This window comes from Lytechinus variegatus, chromosome 6 (assembly GCF_018143015.1).
Source record: "Lytechinus variegatus isolate NC3 chromosome 6, Lvar_3.0, whole genome shotgun sequence".
In the NCBI taxonomy this organism is placed as follows: Eukaryota; Metazoa; Echinodermata; class Echinoidea; order Temnopleuroida; family Toxopneustidae; genus Lytechinus; species Lytechinus variegatus.
The window spans coordinates 21325900-21345961 of record NC_054745.1 but is presented as its reverse complement, the minus strand read 5'-3'; the positions used below and the strand labels follow the sequence as shown (position 1 = coordinate 21345961).

At 37.0% G+C, this 20062-nt stretch overlaps 1 protein-coding gene across 2 annotated transcripts; it reads right to left on the bottom strand.

Moving 5' to 3' along the window:
- Positions 1-1980: 1980 nt before the first annotated feature.
- Positions 1981-19338, bottom strand: LOC121417188 (U1 small nuclear ribonucleoprotein A-like). Of its 2 annotated transcripts, none has more exons than XM_041610790.1 (7): positions 19248-19338; positions 18876-18983; positions 13130-13302; positions 11857-11953; positions 10081-10254; positions 7898-7985; positions 1981-4411 (listed from the first exon to the last, which is right to left on the bottom strand). In XM_041610790.1, the coding sequence occupies exons 2-7, from the start codon at positions 18934-18936 to the stop codon at positions 4252-4254; spliced, it is 753 nt and encodes a 250-aa protein (XP_041466724.1). In that variant the 5' UTR covers positions 18937-18983; positions 19248-19338; the 3' UTR covers positions 1981-4251. The 2 variants fall into 2 exon arrangements, with proteins under 2 accessions (XP_041466724.1, XP_041466725.1); XM_041610791.1 differs by having other exon boundaries at positions 18876-18979; positions 19248-19329.
- Between the last annotated feature and the right edge of the window lie 724 nt (positions 19339-20062).

Genomic DNA, 20062 nt, shown 5'->3' with positions numbered 1-20062 from the left:
GTCCTCACTCTCACATTCTAATTTTTCCGTACAAAAAAATGTACAAAATATGTAGGTTTCAGCAATGAATCAGAAAAATCCTATCCTTTTACATTCCTAGAGGACAAAATTTTATATACTGATAGATAAATTTCATATGATTAAAAAAAGGAATAATAGATAAGTAGGGATATGACATCAGCTTCATCACTGTAAATTCATGAAAACATACATAGATCTTTATACCAATAAAATTATGCAAATTAACTTTCAAATGCAATAATTTTGTAATTTTCTATCCATCTTTTAAGAAATTTTCAGTGTTCCGACATAATTTTCTTTTACTCTGTTGAAACCATGACAATTTTAGCCTGTAATACACCTTCAGATATTCCCTCTTTCTCATCGAGTACCGTGGTGTGACATAAAAAATCCCCAGATTTTGCATTTCACCGTTAAAAAAAATATTCGGAGTGTGATAAACTGAGTGGACCACGAGCCCGGGAAGGGGGGGGGGCCACTTCCATTCACGAGTGGATACCATGCGCGACCATGGGGTCTCGAAAAGCACCCTAAACTCGTAATTTCCATATTCTCAAAATGCACCCCTTAACAAGTATTGGTGTGTGAAACCCTACCCTTAACAAGTATTGGAAACAAAACAATACTCTTGGCCAATATTCCCAAATGAACCCCTAAACAAGTACAGGAATGTTTTATTGTTACAGGTCCTTCGGTCGTTGGCTTTACCTTATTTGGTTTAGTACGACCCCACCTTCACGTAAACCTCACGCAAATCAGACTCTAAACAGGAAATGTTGGGGCAAAAAGGACATCTTTTATAAAACTTTTTAATTTTGTTTTATCATCCCGTAAACTCGACCCTAAACACGTAATTTTCCGAGCGAAATAGATACCCTTTTTTCATTATTTTGTGTTTTTGACACCCTTATCACGTTACGTACGTAACGTGCCCTATCGTGAAAAAGACATCCTTTTTACGTGTTTTTTTGGCCGCGCATGGTATCCACTTGTCAATGTAAGTGGCCCCCTGGGACCACGAGTCACAAGCTGGTAAACATAGTTGTCCTGTAAATCTTGCCACACATTACATGTGGCAAGATTTACTGGTAAATTGCCAATTTGTCTACTGCCAACTTGTCCACTAACATCGTCTACCTTCATTTAGTCTATTGCCATTCCGTACACCATCAACATTTCGTCTAACAACCATTTGGTCTAATCATCACTTCTAATCACCATTTTGTCTCATTACCAGTTGTTCTAATATCAATTTTATTTTCATTAATTTTGCACAATTAACACTTAGTCCAATTAGACCAAATGGTATATGGACTAAATGGCTATTGGACCAACTGGTTATTAGACGAAATAGCGAGTGGACGAAGTGGCAATTTGAACATGCAGATAGTGGACAAACTTGATGGTAGACCAAATGATAGACGAGTTGGCAATTGGCATTAGATGAATTGAAAATACACCCATTCATGCAGTCAAACATGCTTTCGTGACCTGTACAAGATCCCCTCGATTTGTTCATCACTTTGTAACACATATTACACGAATCTTTTCATAAAAACTGACTCCTCATGCAGACCACCTTCTCATCGCACTTATATGGTTCTTATACACAGGTTCAATTCAATAAACAAATGAAAACAAATGCTGTTGATAAGAAAGGTGGTTTATTTACAATGCAATGCAAAAGAATGTTGAGATGCTGTTCTACATTGCCTCCAGTGAAGAAAAACAAACATACACGTAAAAGTCAGATGCGTCATGATTTAGATAACAAAAACAAAGCATACAAATAAAACTAATAATTTAAAATTTTCCTTTCAATTTATTTCACTCCAAGTGATATTTTGTGCCAAATATTTCCTCTTTGTTGAATGAGGAAATCGAACTTAGTTCCTTACGTAAGAGAAATTTGAAGACATTTTTTTAATGCAATGACCCCCCCCCCTAAAATGTATTATAAAATTTTCCTTTCAATTCATTTCACTCCAAGTGATATTTTGTGCCAAATATTTCCTCTTTGTTGAATGAGGAAATCAAAATTTAGTTCCTTACGTAAGAGAAATTTGAAGACATATTCTTTTTAATGCAATGACCCCCCCCCCTCTCCCTGAAAGGAAATAATTATTTAGCATTGAAAAGAAACAGAATATCTTTTTTTTTAAACATGACTTTAAGTATCAGTAAAAAGAAATAGTACACCTAAGAATGACATTTTACCTTTTGCAGTCTCATGCATACAGATAATTTATTATGCTGGCATCAGTAGCTTTTGGTCCAAGATGTTAAATCAAATACCTTTTTTGCAAACATCAGATATTACATGGATAGTTGATTTTTCTAGTGGGCTTTTAATACAACAGAGACGTCGACTAAGATTCTTTTGCAACAAAGGCATCAGACAATGTATCGATTATTTATTATTTCATTTTCTTCACTATCGGAAATTTGCTTTAGAATATAAGGCATACATTATATAGATAGTCAGAGCTGCCAACCTGAACAATAACATTTCAGTATTTTTGAAGCTGAAAATCAGTATTTTGGAGAGGAAATCAGTATTTTCAAAGAAATACCATAGGACAACAAATAAAACTGAAACTGAAAAATCAGTATTTTGCATGAAACCATCAGTATTCTTCTCATTTTTCAGTACTAAATACTGAAAATTAGTACAACTTGGCAGCTCTGGATAGTTGATTATTCACGCACCAATAACTCTTCAGCGGAAATGTTACAAAAACTGTATTTTGGTATATTCCGATAAACATAATTCTGTTGTTTCAGTGCAAGAACATCCTTACACTGTAACACCACACTTTTCTGTACTGCAAATAGCAGCATGTATCAGCCCATTGTGTAAGGGTGTTTCTGCACCCATGCACAAAAAAAGTTTTGCCAAAGGCATTCTTGCACCGACGCATTGCAAAAAAATGCTCTTAGCAGCACGCATAACGTCATTTCTGCACCGATGCACAATTTTTTTTTGCTAAGGGTGTTCTTGCACTGACAATTTTGATGTTGAATTCTATACAAACCATGTGATACCTACACTGAGCCGTGATTGGTGGCTGCAATCCTAACGGATGACCAATCAGAGAGCAGCTTTAGGGGAGCTGTTGAGAGATACGTGCCATGAGCAGGAGTGTGCAATGCATCATGGGACACGCAAGGAAAAGCAGGTCAGCTTGATCAAGGTCACAGATCATGTGACAACACATATCAGGTGACTTGTGAATATCATGTGACCCAATTTCGAATGAAGGTCTAAAACAATGTCATAATCATGAATTTCATTTGCACCAAGTATAGATGTATCACATTAAGTATCCTTGGATATGACATATCATACATCTCCATTGGACATTATCACACTACATTTATTTTAAAGATGAAATTTATTTCTGGTTATATATTTAATTACCCCCTTGTGTCTTTGACAATGAATATAAATAAAGGGCTCGGGACCTTAGCAGTTTTATTTGTGAATGAAAATTTCATCACTTTTGTATCACTTAATTATTCAACGGGGCTAAAGTAATTGAATTGTTATTCCAAACATAGTTTATAAAAAAGTAACATTCAACTTGACCTTTTAATATCACTGTTCCCACGAAGAATGTTTGGAGCTAAATCCTATGGCTGCTGGTCTGGTTGAAACCGGAAAAGTGTGCGAGTGTGAACACTCCAAATCCAACATGATAAACACTAGGTATCCAGTGACTAATTTACAAAGCTTTCAGGAGCCAATGAAGATCATTGGTGCATGTGCACTTGGTTCAAACCACCGACTGGTAACCAATCAGAATTGATGTTTTATGATAACCAGGATATGTCCAATATATGAAACATTTGGGATACAGAAATCAATGGCTGAACAAGCAAAGGCCAATCACGATCATCGGTCCATGTGCACCATGTTCAGACCATCGCCCAGTAACCAATGAGAATTGTTGTTTCATGTCCGAGATTAATTGCTAATCTTTGTGTTACAGGCCTTGGTCTCACTAGATCACTATCTATTTTGAACATGGGCAAGCATTCTGTCAGATTTGAGGAATTTTCAGTCAAGGGTCATAGTAATTCTGATCTAGTTTACAGTCAGGAACTATTTTAGTACATTGTAAAGTACAAATTAAACAAACATCGAATCTCGGACATAACTGGTCTCTAATCTCTCCACAGGGGAGGACAACGTTTTGAGGACATTCTATGAACGAAAACCGAGAGGAACTATTTTTTGGCGAATGCAATTTTAAGAGTGTTTGTTGGGGTGATTTTAAATCCTTGGAGAGAATCCTTTGCTTTTCCCGATTGTTGATCGTTAGCGAATTCCACGAAGGCGATGTCGTGTCTCCCTGGGACGAGACGGACTTCCTTGTATCCATTAAATCTGTAAAAAAAACAGACAAAATGTAGGGTCGTTAAAAAAGGACAGCACACTAGGTCATACGGCTGTTTTAAATGAATTGAATTTATTAATTGTCATGCACATATAACAGAAGTTGCATAAAAATCATTCTCTGGCTCACAATACCTAATAAACACAAAGGCCCGAATTCACAAAGGTGGTTTTTAAAACCCACGGTTGAGTCCATGGTTTATGTAGATTTCCTGTATAAATTACGCTTAATTTAGCGCGTATCGGGCGCGTATGCAAGAAATGTCCAATGCTAATGCGCGCTTTTGTCACAGTGTGCCAAATTGACGCCTGTTACCATGGTTAAATACGCTATTTTATACATGAGTCCACTGTTTTTATTCATGAGTCCACTCTTCAAACAGTGGACTCATGAATAAAATAGCGTATCTAACCATGGTAACAGGCGTCAATTTGGCGCACTGTGACAAAAGCACGCATCAGCATTGGACATTTTTTTATACACGCGCCCGATACGCGCTTAACTAAGCGTAATTTATACAGAAAATCTGCATAAACCATGGACTCAACCGTGGGTTTTGAAAACCACCTTTGTGAATTCGGGCCAAAGTATATTAAACGATTACACAAATAATCGCATACAAAGAATGTATATCAAAGAACAAAACATTAAACACATAGGCGGATCCGGGGGGGGGGGGGGGCTGGCCCCCCTATTGGCGGAGCAAAAAAAGGGAAAGAAAAGAAAAAAAGAGAAAAAGGAGGGAAAAGAGAGGAGAAAGAAGAAGAGGAAGACGAGTGAATAAAATAAGAAGACTTTTAAAATAAAAAAAAATCTTTCATGTCAATATATAAAATTTTCGCTCGCGCTTCGCGTTCGCATTGCCTGTTAGGTGATTTTCATATCTTGTTCAATATACAAACCATATTTCATCTTGGTAACCGAACTTTCACTATTTTATGTGATTTACAAATTGATTCTTAAAAAGTGCTTTGTAAAAATTCAGTTTTATGGTCTGAATATTAACATTTTCTGCTCGCGCTGCGAGTGCGCGTTTGCAAATTTTGATTTATCAGGTACCTATTATTTTTGTGTATCCATAAAGTTTTCAAAATATCCCTTTTCAGGTCTGATTGTCAAAACGTATCAGCTAGCACTGCATGCTCGCATTTTGATTGGCGAGTTATATATGTCTCTAAAGTCCCCTTTTCATGATAGTTTTTTTATCTTTATTGATTTTTAAAAATAAATATGTAATGTCTTCATGGCTACCTGCATGCAGTCTTTAACAGGTACCTTTTCTGCTTCAGCATCGCACTCATTTTTGTAATTATTTAATTGCATACACATCTTTTTCAGGATAACAAACATTGCCCAGAATGTTCAAAGTTTAGGAAAAATACATTAGATTTCGCATTTATATGATATTATATATTTAAATGTATGTTGATTTATAAGAATAAAGCTAAGAAGTGATTAGGACTACCCCTTCAAAGAAACCAAAAATCATCTTCGAGCGGCCGATCAGGGAAAAAATGGCTGAAAAAAAATTCCAGGCCCCCCCTTTTGGCGAAGGCTGGATCCGCCCCTGAAACGTCATATTTCTGCTGGCCAGGGGAGAGCAGCTTGATAAGGTGATGTCCCCTAGCCCCCAGAGTGAAACTAACCAAACATTTGTAAGTTAGACATGATGACTATACACTGACTGGCTACCCTTTAAAGGTCCTATGACACTGATTCCATCTTATTCTAGATACATATCTATTATTGGGCAGTTTTACTTGAAAAATACGAATTTGCCATCAGTTCCTGTGTACGACGAACCAGTGTTGAGTTATTCCATGGGAAAGAACTTCAACGGGAACGCCTACTAAAATTTTCGAAAGAGTCGGCCGACCGACCTGTCAATCATTGTGACGTCATCGAAGGAAGGCTTTCCAAGCTGTGCAACCGGACCTCCAGTTATTGTACACGTTCCTCGTGTAGTTGCCGTTTCGACTGAGCTCATCCTTAACAGATTTTTTACGATTTTTATGAGGTTTTGATCATGGCTGCGGCATCATCACCAGCTGCGTCTGATTCTTCGGACTTTGAAGATTCAGGTTATGAATATTATTCCAGCAATTCAATCTATTTACTTTGAATCCACACGTGCAACCACAATAGGCACTTCACGCTCCAAACGTCAGCAACACTCAGCAGCTTCCTTCCCTGACGTCATAATTGTCACGTGATGTAAAACAACCAACTCGGGCTGAATTTTTGTGGGCGGGGCGAATTTGGCTCAATTTTCAATATAAAACTGCTTTTGGACCTGATGTGGGATGTTTTTCGGGTAAGATTTGATGGAATCGTAATTAGTTACCACTAAGCTAACAAATAAATCAGCATCTTTGCTGTATTTCATAGGACCTTTAAGTGATTTTCAATCATTTTTATTAGGTATGTGAAACTGAAATGCGATCATCACGGAATAAGAATGATCACTTTAGGACAACTCCGCCCCACAGTCGGTTTAGAGTCATTTTGATGTCGAAAGGAGACACAATACATGTATATGGTCATTTTCACAGACAAGTCGTTTTTCTACAGACGTGCCCACTCAGGGTTCCCAGCTTTTCAAGAAAACAAAATTCCCTGATTTTTCCCCGACTGGAAAAAAATAAAATAATTTTCAGATTTTCCTGATGGGCTGGGAACCCTGACACTAATAATACAATTACACAGACAAATATGACTCAAGACTGACAAAAGCTATGTTATTTAAAGATAAATTCCAGTATTGGTAATGATCTCAAAATTACTTTTTACAGAATCTAATATAATGACCACCCAAGTGTCTGTTTGTATGAATAAAAAAATATGTGCCAAAGGATTCTTGAAGAAATTGTGTAATTGCTGAGAAATAAGCAAAATAAGCGCGGATTCGGTCACTTCCGTTGGGTCTTTCTTCCAGCAATAATAATACACTGTCCCACGTGTGCCTATCTGTGTTGGTGATTTTCAGTGTGAACATTTTTCAGCATAGATTTCAAGATTTCACAAAGTTCAGTTTATGTAACTGTACCAGATCTAGATCCTTGATGATATTCTGACAATTAAGCCTGGTTTTACAGACTTTCTCATGAAATCAGTGTTTACTGCAACTACTGGAATTTATATTATTTAACCAAGAAGACCCCTCCCCACAGGAAGAAGATTTCACTCCAATAGGATAGGGGCATTCAGAGAACATGTCCCTACCCATCTACAACATCTCTACATGGCACCACCTAGATATGTTAAACATTTCACTTTCTTGCTGACGACACAACACACGAAGGCTTTCACAAACAAGTCGTTTTCGTACAGGAACGGCCAGTAATATTACGGTCACACTGACGGTAATGACTCAAGACTGACAAAAGCCAGGTATTAAATTATACAGGCTACCAGTCAGTTTGGAGTCTGTTTCAATGGCGAGACTTTAGCATTAGATGGTGATGATTTTTACTTACTGCTTGAATAAAACCTCCAACATGAGCTCATTGGTTTCTTCCGGTAAATTCGTAAGGAAAAGGATGTTATTAGGCTCATCAGGAACAACTGTGAAATAAAACAAGAAATACATGATGTTATAACATGGTGTTGTGGAACCAGGGAATCAGCCGAATAAGCTTCACTATCGTTGTTATTAGTTTTCCTATTTACAATATCATACACTTTAAAATATACAAAAAAATGAATGTTTATGAGTGCAATGGACAGAATACTTCATGAGGTGAAAGATGAAACGATCCATTGAATGATGAATGGATCATTATTTCATCTTTCACCGAATGAAGTATTCTGTCCATTGCACGAATGAAAAACATTCATTATTTGGTTTACATGACACCTCAAAATTGATATTTTTTCATAAATTTATGAATTTCGATGCAAAATATGCTCATGCAGTGTGAGTTCGGTCTGTTGATTATTACGTCTTTGCAACAAGCGCCTGCAGCTGCAATCTCGGTGCGCGCGTGCAATGGACAAAATCGTATGGATCCAAAATTGCACGACGAATGGATTGAAAATTGCACGGTTGATGACGTCATTGCAAAATGGGCCGAATGAACGATATCAAACAACCAATCAAATGACAAGGATCTATCTAGGTGTCATATAAACTATTATAATTTGAATGAACCTGTGGCTCAGTTTACTATTTATGTTATTAATTTTCCTATTTACAATGTTATATACACTTTGAAAACTATTTTATCATCATATAGATCAGCTTGTGCTTTGCTATTCTTGTTAATAATTTTCCTATTTAAAATATTATATGCTTTGAAAAGTATCTAACCATAATTTTAAATCAGCTTTTGCCTTACTTTACAATTTTCATTATTAATTTTCCTTCATATATAAAGTACATGTCCTTACTTTGTTTTGTTTTCTTGAACACGCAATTTACGTTCCATTTTGTAATTGATTTCTCGTACCAATTGCCAACTGAAAATCTTCCTCTTTGGATAAAAATCAAAAAATGATTTGAATTGCAAGGAATTGTGCTTTACAAATTTGAATAGCACTTTTGGTCATAAGAGGAAAGCTCCAAACGAAGTAATGTACTGTCAAATGTAAAAATGTGCTACACAAAAGACTTTATGCAAAGCAGTCTTTCAAAAATGTGGAGCAAATAGCATTTCGATACCAGGAAGCTAAATCATTAAGTTATGTAGGTCCCAAACAATGGAATGAGATTCCCCAAATATTAACTAATTCACAATTCATATCTTCCTTTAGAAAACAGTACAAAAATTTTCAAGTAAATGATTATTAATTTTCGCAGTTGATATCAATGCATTACTTGTACCTTATCTACCCTTCACCCTTCGATTCGTGTATTCTTTGTTTTTTTTCCTCATTTTTCCTACATTGTATTTACTATAATGATATGACATTCTGTTTTTTTTTTTAAATTTAATATTGTTGTCTTTTTGCTATGTTTTGGCGATCCAGCCTTACAGGGGAGCGTTTCATCAATATTTTCATCCGACAAGTTGTCAGATCTGACATCTTTCCATAATTTTGATTGGCTGAGAGGCACTGTTCCTATGGTAACTGTCGGATAAAATGTCCGACAAGTCCTTTCATGAAACGCCCCCCTGGTTTCTTATAACCTTTATTTCTATTCATTTATTTTCATGGAAAGCCACGCAATCTATTTTATTATCTAATCACATTAATTGATGTTCCTTTGTATTCTTATCCTATTTTGTGGAATAAAGATTGAATTGAATTGATTATTCCGTGGAATTGATACCCTTTTCATAAACCCATCCTCCAATTAGCCGTCTAAGAGTAATGCGGATAATTCAATAAAAATTGGGTTCACAAACTCCGAAAATGATACGCACTATTTTTACGAGCGCCCATCCTGAAAAAGGCGGATAATCGTCATGACAACTGGACATGCCCTCTCTGATAAGGTGGTGTTGGAAAAGGGTGACCTTGTGATCGCACCATGGCAATTATCAGCATTATTTGGAAATGCGTTCATAAAGTCAAAATCTGGTCCCGATGCTGCTATTATGCGGATAATAGCAGCATCAAAATAATGCGGATAACTCTGGTTTTCCTCCGATTTTACGACCAAATTATGCTGCTATTAGCCGCATAATTGGGTTTATCAAAGGGGTATGAGACTAACCTGGTGCCGGTGCAGGTGGGGCTTGTATCGGCGGTTGACCCAGCATGGACATGTCACCCAGCAGGGGTGGGGGCTGGTTGACTGGGGGAGCTCCTGGCATGGGGATCTGTGAGGGAGGGGGGATGATGACGTCTGCGTGTCTATTCTGCCTGTTCTTCCTGCCCTTCACCGGCTCTGTAATGGAAATCCATACACGGTTGTGATAAACGAAAACATTGTTGAACAAAACTGCATTGTTTTATTGAAAAATTGGAACAACATTTTTGAACAAAACGGCATTGTTTTATTGAAAAATTGGAACATTTTTGAACAAAATGGCATTGTTTTATTGAAAAATTGGAACAACATTTTTGAACAAAACCGCATTGTTTTATTGAAAATTGGAAATACATTTTTGAACAAAATGGCATTGTTTTATTGAAAAATTGGAACAACATTTTTGAACAAAACTGCATTGTTTTATTGAAAATTGGAAAAACATTTTTGAACAAAACTGAATTGTTTCATTGAAAAATTGGAACATTTTTTAACAAAATGGTATTGTTTTATTGAAAAATTGGAACATTTTTGAACAAAACTTCATTGTTTTATTGAAAAATTGGAACATTTTTGAACAAAACTGCATTGTTTTATTGAAGAATTGGAACAACATTTTTGAACGAAACGGCATTGTTTTATTGAAAAATTGGAACAACATTTTTGAACAAAACGGCATTGTTTTATTGAAAAATTGGAACAACATTTTTGAACAAAACTGCATTGTTTTATTGAAAAATTGGAACAACATTTTTGAACGAAACGGCATTGTTTTATTGAAAAATTGGAACAACATTTTTGAACAAAACGGCATTGTTTTATTGAAAAATTGGAACATTTTTGAACAAAACGGCATTGTTTTATTGAAAAATTGGAATAACATTTTCTACTTTTTAAACTGAATTTTGAAACATTTAAAAACAAACTTTCTGGGTGTGATCTTCCTTCCTCTCATTGACTCTTATTTGGTATACAAGGTTGTTCTAATTTTGTGTCAGTATTTGTTGAGAGAAGCCAACGAAAGGCTATGATTCTTGGGTAGCATCAAGAATACATTAAAGATAAAAGGGCACTTGCCGGGCCAAAAGTGCTTGAAATAAAGGCTATTTTTCACAACTATATGCCTAATCCTGCAACGTTGGATAGGCTTTAAAGGGGAAGTTCACCCTGACAAAAAGTTTATTGTAAAAATAGCAGAAAAAATAATAAAAAATATTGCCGAAGGTTTGAGAAAAATTCATCAAATAATTAAAAGGTTATTAGAATTTCAATTATTTGATTTGTGACGTCATACGCGAGCAGCATTTCTACATAGCGAATGGTAAAAAATCAATGAAATGTCATTTTCTCAGAAAATTGAAAATGGTTTTCACTGTACCTTTTGTATATCAATAGACAAATCATTTTACACCCGATCATGAATAGAAAACAAAATTAAGTCATCAGGAACCATACAAAATTTGAAATTCATGCATTTTATATTACATAACACATGGGGCAGCTGCTCGTTTATGACGTCACATATCCAAAACTTTGAACTCTAATAACTTTCTTACTCTTTAACGGATTTTCCTCAAACCTTCACCAATACTTTTTACTATTTTTACAACAAAGTTTTCTTCAGGGTGAACTTCCCCTTTGATACTGCGATAAATGGAGAATTTCCAGGGCTCTTTTGAGCATTTGGGGGCGACGTCGCCCCTGGGTCTAAGAGTAGTTTTTTTCTTCCCTGCCACTTACCCTCAGCCTTCTTCTTTTCTATCCTCTTTTCTCTTGGGACATAAGTTCCCTGCATCTTGGCGATTGCATCCGACTTCGTCTTTGAGTACTGTATCCTCTGTAATAAAAAAAAAATAAAATGGATCAGTTTGTCTTGGGGCGCTTTGCAAGAAAACATTGATTGATCAAATATAGCGGTATGACAATCAGGGGAGCGTTTCATGAAAGGACTTGTCAGACGTTTTATCCGACAAGTCCTATTTTATCCGACAGTTACCATAGTAACAGTGCTTCTTAGCCAATCAGATTCAAGCAAAGATGTCAGATCTGACAACTTGTCGGATGGAAATGTTGATGAAACACTCCCCTGATTAGACTCCTTGTAAGTTGTTGTATAAGCACATCAGGGGCCCCGTTGCATAAAAGTCGCTACTGTGGTAAATTTGCCATCCAATGGAAACTACTATGGTGACTCTGATCACCAACCAAACCAATCAAAATCAAGGATTCCAGACAAGTAACTTTTATGCAACAGGGTCCAGGGCCCATTACACAAGGATTGTTTTTTAGTCAGTCTACTGAACAAAATAGTTCATCTCATTTAGCTATTAATCGCTAACCTTTGTGTTACAATCAATAGCAAATCTGCAATTGATCATTAAAGGACAAGTCCACCCCAACAAAAACTTGATTTGAATAAAAAGAGAAAGATTCAACAAGCATAACACTGAAAATTTCATCAAAATTGGATGTAAAATAAGAAAGTTATGGCATTTTAAAGTTTCGCTTATTTTCAACAAAATAGTTATATGAACGAGCCAGTTACATCCAAATGAGAGAGTTGATTACATCACTCACTCACTATTTCTTTTGTATTTTATTATATAAAATAGTTTTATTTTCTCATCATTGTCATGTGAAATGAAGTTTCATTCCTCCCTGAACACGTGGAATTCCATTATTTTAACATTTTGTGCTTCAGGCAAGGAGGTCCTAATCGTCAAATTGTCAAAATTGAAATATTGTATCATTCAAACAATAAAAAACAAAAGAAATAGTGAGTGAGTGACATCATCGACTCGCTCATTTAGATGTAACTGGCTCCTTCATATAACTATTTTGTTGATAATAAGTGAAACTTTGAATTGTCATAACGTTCTTATTTTACATCCGATTTTGATGAAATTTTCAGCATTGTGCATGTCTGATTTTTCTCTAATGATTCAAATCAACATTTTTCTGAGGTGGACTTGACCTTCAAGTTCCTTGCAAGGCCCCCTCTACATCTTCTTACCATGGGTTTATCATAGAAAGGGAAGCCCTGCATGGACCGCAGTGCGCTGGTAGCCGACATGATGTCTTTGAAGATTACAAAGGCTTGACCTCGCATCTTGAGGGTCTTCAGCGCTACGATGTCCAAGATCTGACCAAACTGGGAGAATATGGCATACAGCGACTTCTTGAGTTCTGTGATGGTGAGAATGGTGACATAACAATGGCAATAGGTAAATTCAGATCACAAGGAGTGCAGTATAAACTGACAGACAACAGGGGGTCTTAGCTTGAGTTCTGTGATGGTGAGAATGGAGACATGTCGATGGCAATAGGTAAATTCAGATCACAAACTTAGTGCGGTATTTATAAGGTATAAACTGCCAGACAACAGGGGTTTTAGTTTATCTACTAGTTATAAGAAAGCAAGTATTTCTTTGTAGGTATGTCAACCTGAAAATTCAAATTATCTAATTCAGATGTTGAAGATGGCCAGTGAAAACAAAAGGCCTTTGCAATTGATTTAAAATAACACTAAGAATATGGTCAAATCTGACCAGTAGTTGCCGAGATACAGCGATCAAATCATGCAAACATGTGGCAAACAAACTCCAATGTGGGAGATTATCTCCTATATCAGAGACTTTTGTGAAGAATTTGGGTATCCAATTTCAGAGACAGTCTCCAGTTTTGGAGACCAATTTCCTTTGTTTACATTTGCGGCAAAAGGATTACCTTGGCGGCAAATAAAAATGTGATAAGCAGATTCCTCATGAAAAATTACCCCTTTTCACTGTCTACTTTAAAAATTCACCGTCTACTTTTGTTTTGATAAGGATTTTTGTTGTCAATCACACACAGAACAAATGGGCTTCTGACCTCAGTGAGACAAAATTTTGGGTGGAAAAAATCATGCTTTTGTTGGTGTTGTTTCTTTTGTCCTTTTGCAAAGCAAGTCTCCAATGTGGGAGATTGTCTCCCCTTTTGGAGAGACTCTCCCATATTGGCCGTGCGCCTCTACTGCCCATGTACATGATTCAGGGCTAGGCTAGATCTTTTAGAAGTAGAAATCTTGGGGGATGAAAGTATCATCAGGTTTTGGCATCCTTCATTTAGGTGAATGAGAAGACCTGTGGCCTGTATCACTAAGCGCTAAGATGCGTCTTAAGCATCCATAAGTCCGATTATAGGACTAAGTGTAAGATGCATCTTAGCGGGAGTTTCACGAAGACCACTAAGACGCATACTAATGTTGTAACCCGCACCCGTTGCGGTACGGGTTAACCTGCCGGTATGCCTCCGATCGCGGCTTGCGGGCCGGGCCGAGTTCATTCTCAAACCCGTAAACCGTCATGCGAAAAAAAGGGAGAATAAACGACGCATAATAAAAACATTCACAGTGAAAATTGAGTTAAGATCATGTGCTTCTTACGTGGCAGATTCTTTTAGAGACGTAGATATTTCCTTTTAAAAATGCCGGCGTATTTTTGTCTTGTGAATAGTGAACAGGACTGAGTCTGAGACAGTTCAACATGATAAATACATCGAGTTGCTCTCTTTCAAAGGCCAGCGCCAGTGCGTGCATGCAGCGCAGTCAAAAGCAACCGCATGGGCCAATGAAACTCGATGTTGAGTTTCCCGTCCCATTTTTTCCAGCTCATAATGAGGAACCGATTTCATTATTCATTATTTTTCAGAAGATGAAAGTTTGACCTTTTGTAACATTTTAACGCACTTTATTCTGTGGAACTTGAAGCCAGGGAAAAATTAATCATTTTTTTTTTGGGGGGGGCTCCATTTTCATTTTTTTTTGCAATATTTCAGGGGCTCTTTTCAAATGCTACATTTTTGTATTTTGAGGAATACCTGTTCACTTATTAAATTAATTATTACTTGTTGTTTAATATTGTATGATTTTTAAAGTTTTTTTCATGCCTAGAATCTTGGATGTGGGTGTGTTTGTGTGGGTGAGACTGTGAGTTGAACTTGATATAAATGAATTTGATATCTAATTTTTACTCCATCTAATTCCAGTACTTGGCCATGTAATAAAGGCCCACATACCCTTACTTTTCCTGAAGTTCTTTGAAAATGCAGATCTCCACGAAAATTGTATTTCTCTATGGGGGAGTCTAAATTTGGTGAGAATGAACTCATTAATAACTTAAATATACATGACAATGAAGAAATTATCAAACTTCGTTGGCAGTTTTGAAAAATATACCCGAAATATAAACTCTGTCTGAAGCAGAAAATCACCATCATTGAGGCCTTTACAGAGCGAATTGTCCCCCAGAGCTCTGGCAGAGAGACAGAGCTAGACTAGCTAGCACAAGCGCCAATGCGTACGTGGGTGAGTCTCCCGTCGGCCTTGTAACAGATTGAGCTTTGATGATTTTTTTTTGTGTGATATTTAACTCATCCCCTGGAAAAATAAAACAAATGATTTTAAAGTTATAATTAGCAAATAAGATAAGTTATTTTGGATGAGTACTAGGCCGTATGATAACTCACCAACGCGAGATTACTAGACTTTGGGATTTATTGAGGTAGCTCAACCATACCTCGAGCGATGTTCGTGCAGGCTCCACCACTTCTACGGTTGTTGAGTGGAGCCTGCACGAACATCCCTCGAGCTATGGTTGAGCATGCAGCGTCATTCCATTCACAAAAAAGAAAGAAAGAAAAGATTTGCAGGTATTTACAAGATATACAAGTAATTGTCTTACTGAAAAGCTTATATTAATGTTTTAAATCAGTTTTGAATCTAGATATCCAAATAGTTTATTTTCAGAATTTGATTTTCAAACGCGGGCCAAATTTCATAACGCGGGCGACGGGAAACTGAACATCGAGTTTTAGCGGCCATATTATCGAATGAAATACAAAAACAGAAGGAAATAATATAGAGATAAACGGGGATAAACGAGAAGAAAAAATTGACTTTATCATTATCCAGGTATTTATTGCAATTTTGATTACTTTATAGACGAGGTCCCATAGAATTGAATATTGTAATTATGATTGTTGTGAGTCGCAGTGTCGACCGACCTGGACTGAAAAACAACATTGCCGTCTGCCGATCCTTGCTGGGCAGCCTGGGCTAGCTAGCGCGCTGAGCTGCGGCTCGCTAGGTCCGATCCGAGGCGTTAATTGCGTAATGCTTTCAATTTCGAGATCAGAGCGGACCCATTTCGTGGTACAAAGTCACCCAAAAAACATTCTCTCTCCGGAATAAAAGGCGAATTTGCAAATTGTAAGTAAATTCACTCTAGGCTAGGTAGTAGTAGACATATATTTTCCTGATTTGAGCCTGTATAGTGTGGGGATTGCAGAAATAATGTTTTTCATTTTTCAAAGATAAATTGACTTGCGGGTTAAAACCCGACGGGTCAGCGGGTCCCGCTTGCAAATTATTGGATTATACGGGACGGTACGGTTCGGGTTTTCACTTGCGGGTTACAACATTAACGCATACCGTACTTAGTACCCATTTAACTAAGTTGCATACAGAGCGTAGCCCACGTCTCGTCGAGACGAGACGTAGGAACTGTTCTTAGTGTAATGCCATGTTTCCTAGTGGCCACAAACTGCAGGAGCGCTTTGACTTCGACCCTTTGGAAGTCCCCCAAGTCCTTGCTTCTTTTTCTAGGCGTTTCCTATTTTTTTTGAGGCAAATGCATATTGTTATTAATTTATTTTTATGAATTGCCCAACATCATGTCATTGCCTGTCTGTACACTACCAAATATGTTTATAGTAGAGAGAGGGGGGGGGGGTAATGAGCACTATTTTTTGTACTCAACACCCCCCTCCTCCCTTGAGAAAAAACAAAAAGGTAAAATTTTGGTTAATCTTTTGTTTTCGTCGAGGTATCAAATACAACTTCCACTGCATACATTTCACTTTCAATATTTTACTTCTATATGTTGTCTTAAGAAAAAGGTTAATACCATACCTTCCCCATTATCCTCCTAAAGTAGTCAAAATTACGTTAAAGTGACAAAATTCGTCCTCCTTTCACTTTTTAGTCGCAGACGAAAACTTGCGGGAAATTACTACTTTTTATCTTCACACAAGGTCGAAGGACACAAAATTAGGCTACGTAGACTCAAAATCCAGACGTTTTATTGTTGAAGACGCGTCACACACAGGACTTAGTAAAGAACTGTTTAGTGGAACTGACGCACCAACAGGACGTCAGTAAGACCCGTCTTAGTGTATGACGCGTCGCAGCGACACTAAGTCCCGTTACACTAAGTACTGTTTAGTGAAACAGGCCCCTGGCTTCATTGAGAGTAAGTCTACGTCAGTCACTTGTTCACTGCTACCACCCTGCCTGTGGGGAATCTACAGGTAGGACTATGGTATGCCAATGTTGTCCAGAGCACACACTTTAAAAAGTCTTTAAAATATCACTTTTGTGACCAAAATTACTAATTTCTGTATAGTTGCAATTTAATTTTCATTAGTAATTTGGGAATAATTTTTGTATTCACCAGAGCGCACTAAAACTTAATTTTTGGGCATATTTTTGTGTATGCCCTCTGTTGGTGGAAAGTAATATGGCAAGAAAATTTTCATTTTTTGATCTCTATTTTTAATTAAGAAAAAAATTATTTAAAGTATCAAATTTAAATAAGAGCCAAGTTGTATGAATAATAGGTGTAATGGAAACTGTCTGTGTAAAAGCATCAAGCATTTGCCCCAAACAAAGAGAAAATTAGCCAAACATTGCCACCTTTATTTTGCCACACATGGAGATATAACTGAGAACAAGGTTATATCATAACCTTGTTCATTGAATGATTGACGTCACACAACGAACAATTGTGTACAACGGATAGCGGAGCGTGAACGTAGCGGTCGTGTACATTTTTGCTTATTACATGACGTCATCCAGCCCCTGCCGAGAACCAATTTATGAATGAAAATATAGTAAGCATGCGCAGTGCAAGCCTTTTATTTCCCCACACAGAATTCCACCAAAACAAGTGTGCAATTCTCTATCACCTCGTACCAAAATCGACCTAGAATTTCACTTTCCCGTATTTTATATGAATTATGAAAGGTATTCTCGGAGGATCTATTTTCTCACCGATACTGCACAGGTAAGCAAATTTCGATTACTTCTTGCTTTTCTGTCAAAATCTTACGAATTAGCGTCTATATGCCATCGTGTTCGTTGGAATTTGTAGAGTCTATCGCAACGTGCGCAAAGTCAATTGGCTTCCGGGTTTCAGAGCGTCGCGTGAATATGCATGAAATTGCAGAGTTTCGATAATTTTCGATCGATACCGGAGCGATCCGATCACGAACCAAAACTATTTACGGCGTACACAACGTGACCGGATATCGTTATCGCTATCGATACTTCCGCACGCAGTCCGAAGGAATTATTTTTGGGACCACGTGGTCATCATGGTCATGACGTGTCTGCGCGATTGACCAATCAGCGGTCTTCGAATCGCTGTGCGGAGACGATCTATCCGTTGTACACAGTCTATGGACAATTGTTCGTTGTGCGTCAGTAAATGATTTTTACTATCATTGACATTGTATCAAGAAGCCGCCTGGCTAGTGGTGAGCATGGCCATGGTGGTTATCGGCTGGTGTGAAACTGTACATGTATGACTATGACAATGTCAGTGAGCGCCGATTTTCTGCCAAAGCATGAGTAACGTTAGTCGTTACCAATGGCAATGGCAAATGCCCAACGTAGGTCGTACTAGCCCGGTAGCCGTAGCGTAGGAGGATTTTTAACTTACCATCTTTCTTTATCTTTTCATTAAGGTTGTTGATGTAAATTGTGTGATTTGGAGCAGCCATCTCGACTTGGATTCTCACTTTTTCAGTTGCTGTAAGTTAGGATCTGACTGAAGAGAAATTGATAGTTGAGAGGAGTCAGAAAAAATCTCGAAATCTCGCCCAGTCAAAATTACACGAAATAGTATATCTGGGACCACGTAACAAATACGATTATTTTCAAATACTCACAATACAAAAACATATATTACTTTGGGATCAAAACGTCGAGGTATGATAGCAATAAATATTATTCAATTGAAAAAATATACAAATCAAGATGGATGAATGATAAAAAGTATGATTTTGAACGATTCTCAAGGGACAATAATTACCTTCGCACAACACACAAACGCCAACCGTGTAATTTTCATAAGCGGAAATATTTCTCCTAATTTTATTGCCAATTTGAATTACTGAAATAACCGAAACTTGGCGCGAGGGTCTAATGTTTTGTTTCCCGGTGGGGGGGGGGGGGGGAGGGGGGCGAAAAAATCTGATGTTATAAAGTAATTATCTTTTCAAATAAACTGAACATTTTAGACAGGCCTAAAAGCGAGCCGGCAAAACGTTCTAGGCTAATAAAGAGTGCATTTTATTTTGCAAGTGTTAAACTTCCATATTCATATATTTATAGGTTTATTCTGTTAATCGTGATGTTTTTTTTTAAATCTACATCAACATCATAACTTGTTAAAGAGGAGTACGTCCAAGCTGAAAGTTATATTATTTGAACAGAAATTTAAATGAGACAAACAATCAAAAATTATATTTAAGAAAAGGGACCAAAGGACGGCCACCCCAACAAAAAAACGGAATAAAAAGATAAAAGCCAACAAGCATAACATTGAAATCGGATGTAAAGTAAATTTTTTAAAATGCACACCCGGCCTGGTCGGTATGATATGCAAATGATGAGACTGATATGATATTTCATTATATGAAAAATGAAATATTCTATTTTTTCCCCTCATAATTGTCAAGTGAAACAACGAATTCCTCCCTATACATAACCCATGGTTTATGTGGTTCAGTAAAAAAAATGAAATATTGTATAAACAAAAACAAAAAAAAGAAATAGAGAGTGAAGGACATCGATCATCGACTGCCTCGATTTGCATATGTGCACTGAATTGTGCATATATGACTA

Excerpts from the sequence above, each read along its gene's own strand:
- LOC121417188 (XM_041610790.1), bottom strand. The coding sequence starts at position 18,936 with ATGGCTGCTCCAAATCACACAATTTACATCAACAACCTTAATGAAAAG. Across the intron at positions 10,255-11,856 it reads AGAAAAGAAGAAGGCTGAGG|AGCCGGTGAAGGGCAGGAAG; the intron begins GTAAGTGGCAGG and ends TTTCCATTACAG. Across the intron at positions 7,986-10,080 it reads CCCACCTGCACCGGCACCAG|TTGTTCCTGATGAGCCTAAT; the intron begins GTTAGTCTCATA and ends TTTATTTCACAG.